A 7,627-nucleotide genomic window follows, 5' to 3' on the forward strand; every position below is an offset into this window, starting at 1 on the left:
GGTGGGGCAGGGGAGGGGCGCTGACTGTGGACTAAACACCTTTGCTCTGACCCTGGGGTGAGCGTTCTCCCGTGCAGAGCCCGCCATCCACTCAGCTGGGCCCTGTGCACTGCGGGAGGAGCCCCCCTTCCCACGCTCCCTGACAGATACGTTTTGAAGCGCTGGCTGCATGTCTCAGAATTGGAACATGTTCTCGCAGGCAGCAATAAGTGTCATCAAGGCCCTTCTCTCTGTGGGCAGGGGAGGTCGAGTGTCCGCAAGCAGATGAAGGGTCGGGCTGGGGCCGCGCCCTGGGCAGAGGCCCGCCTGCGGGAAGCCGTGGGGATGAGCAAAGGCAAAGCTGCCGGCCGCAGCTAGAGACACGCAGGACCGCTGTGCGTGGTGGAACTTGTCGCCCACTGACCACCGGGCAGTGACCTTGAATGAAGCGGGTGGGCGTGCAGCACTCAGTGGCAGGTCTCACCCGGACCCACCGCAGCCTCGGTCCGCGTTCTCACTGAGGACTTCTGGTTTAGAAATCATCTGGGGGCGTTTGTACACCAATCTTGAGAGTCCCTTCCGGAAAGGTTGAGTTTCTAATAGGCAAACGAGTGTCTTGCAGTATCTGTTTCTTTTGGAGGTTTTAGCAAAAGCAAGTAAGACAGAAACTGAAGGTCAGCGTGGACTGTCTCTAAAGCTCTTCCTGTTTTGTACCAAGTCCAGAACGAATGCCTCTTTCCTTGTCTCTTTTCCATGTAGACGCTGCCTGAAGAAGGCGATCGAGGTCATAGAGTGCCTGGACGCACAGAACACGAACGTCCTTCTTGTAGGTATGAGCCCGGCCTCCATGTTCCCGCTTGAGGCTCGGTTCTGTGGGCACAGCCGATGCGACTGGAAGCAGCGACCCAGCGCAGGATTCGGCCCGCCTCCTGCCTGACCTTGCAGTCCTCTGCGTTGGGTTCAGGGTTTCAGCTTAAAAATAAACTCCTTCGCTTGGAACTTGGCAGATCTGTTCGCAGCCCAATAAGGAGTTGTTTGGTGTCTTTACCGAAGCTCATTTTCTAATGTTTGGGATTTTGTTTTATATTAACTCAACTTGGTTAAAGTTACAATCTTTGGATAATCCCTTTTGTAAAAAGAGACCCATGGTTTAATTATTATTTTTACATGTTTCTGTCCAACAACCTTGTGCAGCTGCCACAGGAACTTTGTGGTGTGTGATTTCCTGCTCCTCAGGGGCTTGCTCTGCTGTGGGTGGGACAGGCGGGGGCACTCACCGTGTGTGAGAGCAGGTGGGAGCCGCCGCACGGTGTACGGCTGGGATTGGTGAGGTCCGAGCCAGAGCACTGCTGCTGAGAGCACCATCGGTTCTTCAGCCCCTGCATTTCAAATGGCGGAGGGCGCCTCCTGCTTTCCTGCCCTCAAGCCCTTATCATTTCTCTGACACGCTGCATGGCTGCTGAGATGTAGCTTTTATGGGCCGATGGGGAGAAGTATCTGCCTGTGGCTTCTACCCCATCTGATGCTGGCTCGCTGGCCTAGGTTTTAATACATTGAGCGCCTACCATGTGCAGAGCTCTATGCTTCTGCCTTCTAGGAGCTGACCACCAGTTGGGAGGGTTGGCCTGAGGCGTGTTACTGCAAAAGCCCTAACCAACAGCGACAGCTCAGTCCTCATGGTGGAAAGGAGGTGGGGTGACGGCAGGTCTGAGGGCGAAGTCCCAGGGCCAGACTGGTCCCCCGGCTCACAGTCCCTTCTTACGGTCTCTGACCCCTAATGCCAGTGCCATCATCCTTGTGGGCCATTTTAAAATAGCCCCTGGGATTGCTCTTCTCTTTATGGAGAGGGAACCCTGCAGTGTTAGACCCTGACTCCTAATACCGTAAACGCTCAGACAAATGCACAGATGCAGATGTGAGTGTATTGGCTGTGGGCCATGAAGTAAGCAGGAATTTGCTGGAGTTGTCACTGTGAGGGCTTTGTGCTGCCCCTTCAGGGCTGGGCCGGGGGACTCGGCCACAGAGAGTTGTCTGGCCAGGCAGGGAGCCAGGCTCTCCACCTCTTAGACACGAGCGTGGAGCACTGGGCACGTCCAGAAAGACTCACTTTCTCTGAGCAGAGGGCGGAGGGGCTGGGAGCAGGAAAGGAGTTCCGAGGAGGGTCCGAGAGCAGCTCCTGGGAGCAGTGAGTTCAGTGACGGAGACATGGACACGCAGCCCTGGGTGGTGAGCTTGGTCTGTAGAACCCAGCAGGTCACCATTGCGTGTGTGATCCAACTTCCCATGCAGCACACGGGATGCCCACATGCTTCAGCGTCTGCTGTGCTGCGTTCACTCCCTCAGCGAGCACAGCGTGCTCAGTGCCCTGTGTGCGGGGCCTGCTGGCCGGCGAAGCCGCCCCCTCACACTCGGAACATCGCCTCTTTCTGTTGCCCTTGTTCTGAGGAATTAGAGCTGGGCTGTCCACGGCAGGCCTGGTGTGGGGCCCTGCTCTTGTGTGCGAGTGTGAGTGCTCTGGAGGTTTTAACACTTTCACCCTCCTTCCTGGCTCCTAGAGGAGAACGCCTCCGACCTCTGCTGCCTCGTCTCCTCGCTGGTGCAAGTGATGATGGACCCGCACTGCAGGACCAGGGCCGGCTTCCAGAGCCTCGTGCAGAAGGAGTGGGTCGCGGGCGGGCACTGCTTCCTGGACCGCTGCAACCACCTGCGGCAGAGTGACAAGGAGGAGGTGAGAGTCCTGGCGCCTGGGGCGGGGCTGCTGTGGGGGATGCACCTGGCGCCGCTCAGCAGGAGGCTGCATGACTCCCCGTGTGATGACTTTGATGGTTCAAACAACATTGGAGCCCCTCCCAGAGGGAAGAGGTGTTAATGGTAGCGAGTGTGCGCGGCGTGCTCTCTTCCCAGGTGTACACCAAGGATGGATAGATAGTCCATGGTGGGAGGAGGACTGATTTGTAAAACTTAATAAAAATTACCTCAGTAAGAGAGACTCCTAGAATTTCTGCTGAGTTAGTTTTTGCCAAAAAATGGATACTCAGGGTATAAGTTTCCTATAGAAAATACGTGACACTGGATCCTTTTTCCTTGCACATAAACCTGTCCCAAGTAAAGCAGGGGGGACGCTAGCGCCACCTGCTGCCAGGGCCCTGGTGGTGTGCCTGTGAGTGACGCACCGGCCTCCCTCTGCCTCTGGCCCTGTGAGTGCGGGTGCAGGAGTGTTAGTGTTAGGGTTTGGTTCTGCTGGTCTCGCGGCAGCGGCACAGGCTCCGTGGCTGTAAGATTAACGATCATGGAAGGAAAAATGAAAACGGGTCCTTTCTTGAATTAAATCGCCTGCAGAGCCACCATATGCTAGCGTGCCTCGTGGCTTTTCTCACTGCGGAGAACAAGCGTGTCTGTCTGCGTGCGGCGTGTTCCCGGGACCCAGGCCTCTGTTGCTGGGCCTGGAGCTTCCTTCAGGCCTGGGCTGTGTCTCACTGTCTTCATTCTTGGAGGGGAGTTTGCCTTTCTGGGAAATTAGTTTGAAAGCTTATGGGACTCAAATAATATAATAATATGATGGGCAGAGAGCTGAGACTGTGGGGGGAGAGTGTGTTCATGTCTCAGAAAATAGGACCGACAGGCACGTAGCCCTGGAGCCGTCCCCGTGCCTCTGACCCACGGCCCTGACCGCACGGCCCGGGCAGACGGTCTTCATCTGTTTCTCGGTCTGGAGCATGAAATGAGGTGTGAGCTAAGAGCGCAGTGTAAGTGTTTCTCAGCATCTCAGCATCGAAGAATTCAAGTTTTGAAGGAAAGCTGGATGGTCTGTTTGTGATATAAATGACACAGTGCTGGACTTTGATTCAGAAGTTGGATTCTACACTCACGTCTCCTGTGAGCTGTGCGGTTTCACACTCGCCTCTCCTGTGAGCTGTGCGGTTCCACACTCACCTCTCCTGTGAGCTGTGCGGTTCCACACTCGCCTCTCCTGTGAGCTGTGCGGTTCCACACTCACCTCTCCTGTGAGCTGAGCAGCTCCACACTCACCTCTCCTGTGAGCTGAGCGAGAGACCTGGGCCAGCCTCTGAGGGAGAGGCTGTCAGGGGCCTGTCTTGCCCACCTGCTGGGCACAGGTGGCTCAGGATGAGCACGGGTGGGTGACGAGGCCCTTGGACACTATTCTCTGCTAATACTGGGCTTGCCTCTCGGTTGCTAATAGAGTCCGTCAGTTAAAAAATGTAATTGTGAAAAAATATTAGGAATTCTTTTTTGCTGCATCTACCTTCTCCCCTGTTCTCTCTCTTCTGGTTCTCATTGTGGGCGTGGGAAGGGGGTATTAATGAAATTCAAAATAACTAAATACAGTTTTTAAATAAAATCGACTAAGAGGAAGGATGGGATCTTCCAGGGGAAGCAACGTCCCACTTAGTTAGGGCTCAGGGTCGGTGTTTCCTGTCGGAGTGACCGCGGGCCCTCGGCTAATGCCGAGCTGGGAGGTTCCGCATCATGGTCCCCGCGTGCCCCCAGGGGGCGCTGCCAGGGTGTCCCGTCGGGGCCTGCGGCTTAGCTGAGCGCCTCCCGCTCCGAGTGGAACGGAGCCCGCTGCTGCCTGGAGACTAGCGCCCAGCAGGTTCTTCCGCAGCCATTGGGGGGCTGCCCTGAGCCCCTTCGTGCCCGCTCAGTCACGCGTGTCTGGTTGTCACGTAGGTCCCCGTGTTCCTGCTCTTCTTGGATTGTGTCTGGCAGCTGGTGCACCAGCACCCCCCCGCATTCGAGTTCACGGAGACGTACCTGACCGTCCTGTCCGACAGCCTGTACATACCTATTTTCACCACCTTCTTCTTCAACTCGCCTCATCAGAAGGAGATGAACCTGGTGAGTCCCTCTTAGGAACCGTGTGTGGAAGAAGCTGCCTCACAAGGAGATGGCAAGAAGGTTGGTGATAGAAATGAAACGGCTTTGGCACGACAGCGGGCGAGCCCTGCTCCGAGTGCCTCCTGGGGGTGGTATGTAGCCCCAGCACCTGGGTCTGTGTCCCGATGCTCCCCGAGGGGGGCGCAGAGAGGAGCCTCGCTCGCCCTCGTCTCACAGTAAGTGCGGAGCGGAGCCGGTGCTGGGGTTGGGCAGTTCACAAAACAGCTGTCCTTGGTGACGGCGGCCAGACGGTGGCCTTCTCCCACCTGCTCGACCAGGCAGCGCGCTGGTGCTTCCCTTAGTGTCCTGAGGCCATGCTGCCGGGGGGTGGGGGGAGCTCTGTCCCGCCTTCTGCGGCCTCGGGGTTCGCTCCCTCTGGCCCTCCAGGCGGGGTTTTGCCAAATCCCATGCTGAAGTGAGACACAGCGCGGCCACACCAGCTCCGTGACCTCAGACCGTTCACTTCAGTTCTCTGAGCCTCAGTTTCCTCAGTTGTACAATTGCAGAAATAATAGGGGCTTCACAGGTGGTTGTGAAAGTGCCCAGGACAGCGACTGGCACGTGACCCCTCCCCTCCCCCCACAGCCTGGAGCAGGAGCCTGAGGAGCGAGGCGCGTGGGGCTGGTCTTGGTGCAGGAGCCTCCCTGTGCCTGTGTCCGCCCCGGCCCCGGCCCCGGCCCTGACTGACCTGTGCTTGTTTTGCAGGGCAGGGAAGGTCAGGATGCACACAGCACGCCTCTGCACCTGCTCACGGTGTGGGACTGGTCTGTACAGTTTGAATCCAGAGCCCAGACCTTGCTCCAGAACCCTCTGTACGTGGAAAAACCCAAACTGGACAAAGGCCAGAGGAAAGGAACGCATCTCAAAGTAAGGCCCACACGCCCGACCTGTCACCCGCCGGGCGTGTGTGGAGGGGTAAACGTTACGCTGGTGCTGGAACTGTCAGCAGAGCTGAGATCAAGTGGGCTTGATCCTCTGTGGGGGGCGGGCAGGAGGCAGCCATCAATGATTCTCTCATCACTGATGTTCCTGTCTCTCTCTCCCTCTCCCTTCCTCTCCCAAATCAACAAAAATATGTTAAATAAGTAAATAAACCAAATAAGGGTTAGGCCTTGCCATCGATGAGGGCCCTTACCCACTGGCCTGGGGCAGTTTTGTGAGCCTAACCCCGCTATTACCAGACGTGTGCATGTCGCCACCAGGGGGCGCAGCACACACACAAAAGCTGAGCCCTGGCCAAGCTGTGTGGAGCTCAGGGAGTTCTGGGCTCCCTGGCAGGAGAGAGGGTAGCAGGGAGGGAACGTCCACCCTGGGCCTGAGGCCCCTCCAGGGGGCCCAGCAGCAGCGGGAAGTCGTTGGCAGCTGCCCTGCTGTGAGTCCTGGCCTTGGCTCCCCTGGGTCCCAGGCCAGTGGAGGATGGAGCCACCGCCCGCACCGAGCAGGGCCTGGGGATTGGCCTGACTGCCCTCCCCTCTGTGGGGTCTGGGGAGAAATCCCGGCCAGGAGACAGAGCCAGGAGAGGTAACGAGCGTATCAGCGCGAGAACCGAGTTACTAGTAAAGTCAGGACACGCCCGTCTTCACGGCCCTTCCACAGCTGCCCCACCATAAAGCACCTTGCCTGGCTGCAGGGAGGGTTACCGGGGGAAAAACAGGCGAACGCTCTCACCTTTCCCTCCGTGCAGCTTGTCAGAGGAGAGCATCTGGCCCATTAGTTCCTCACAGGCCTTTGGCCCCCACCTGACTCCCCAGAAGAATCTTTCTGACTTAAGCGTAAGCTCCACTGGCCGCGTGGTAACCACAGAGTCATTTCATCGAAGGGACAGGACCCTCGGGGAGTTGACCCCCTCCTCACGGTGTTCACCCGGCTTCGGGGAAACCTGCCCTTCCCAAGTGCCGGTGCCCTTGGCACCCCTGTGACCGTGGGGAAGGGGCAGCTGCCCTCGGCCCAGCCGGGCGGGTGGAATAGACACGAAGCCGCCCTCTGTGAACATTTTCAGGAATTTGCATGCACATGGCAGTTCTGAGGGCTCGTGACTCGTTAGCCCAGGACCGGGCCCCTTTCTGTGGGGGGAGCAGCGGTCCCTGCACGGCCAGGCTAACCGGAGGCTTGTCTCTGTGTTTTCTCTCAAAGCATCAGCGACAGCTTTCTTTGCCGCTGACCCAGTCTAAGTCATCTCCCAAAAGAGGATTTTTCAGGGAAGAAACAGATCATTTAATTAAAAACCTTCTGGGCAAGAGAATTAGCAAACTGATTAATTATTCCGATGAGCTGCAAGACAGCTTTCGAGAGTTCTACGACAGCTGGCACAGCAAGCCCGCCGACTACCACGGCCTGCTGCTGCCTCACATCGAGGGGCCGGAGGTCAGGGTGTGGGCCCAGCGCTACTTGCGTTGGATCCCAGAAGCCCAAATCCTGGGTGGTGGCGCGGTGGCCATGACGAGCAGACTGGTGGGAATGATGGAGGAAGTGCGGAGCTTACAGGAGAAGATCAACGAGAGACACCACCACCAGCGGGCCCTGCCGGCCGAGGCCCCGTCCCTGCTGCGGAGCTCCGCGCGCCTGTCCTCGCTGTTCCCCTTCGCCTTGCTGCAGCGGCGCCCCTCCAAGCCCGTCCTGCCCACCAGCGGCTGGAAAGCTCTGGGAGACGAGGAGGACCTGGCCAGGCGGGAAGATGAGTTTGTGGACCTCGGGGAGGTGTGACCTGCGGGCGGTGGCTGTGGGAGAGGAAGCCGAGGACTGGGGCCGGCGG

At 57.9% G+C, this 7,627-nt stretch overlaps 1 protein-coding gene across 1 annotated transcript in view; it reads left to right on the forward strand.

Moving 5' to 3' along the window:
* The window catches only part of MTMR12 (myotubularin related protein 12), a 41,687-nt gene that overhangs the window by 33,899 nt on the left and 161 nt on the right, over positions 1–7,627 (forward strand). The window contains exons 13-17 of the mRNA XM_006761801.2: positions 739–809; positions 2,535–2,707; positions 4,669–4,836; positions 5,581–5,742; positions 7,009–7,627. The exon at positions 7,009–7,627 is cut by the window's right edge and continues 161 nt beyond it. Of these exons, the coding sequence (XP_006761864.1) occupies positions 739–809; positions 2,535–2,707; positions 4,669–4,836; positions 5,581–5,742; positions 7,009–7,578 (1,144 nt within the window). The 3' untranslated portion in view covers positions 7,579–7,627. The remainder of the gene's footprint in view (positions 1–738; positions 810–2,534; positions 2,708–4,668; positions 4,837–5,580; positions 5,743–7,008) is intronic.

Source organism: Myotis davidii, unplaced genomic scaffold (genome assembly GCF_000327345.1).
Source record: "Myotis davidii unplaced genomic scaffold, ASM32734v1 scaffold496, whole genome shotgun sequence".
NCBI classification, from domain to species: Eukaryota; Metazoa; Chordata; class Mammalia; order Chiroptera; family Vespertilionidae; genus Myotis; species Myotis davidii.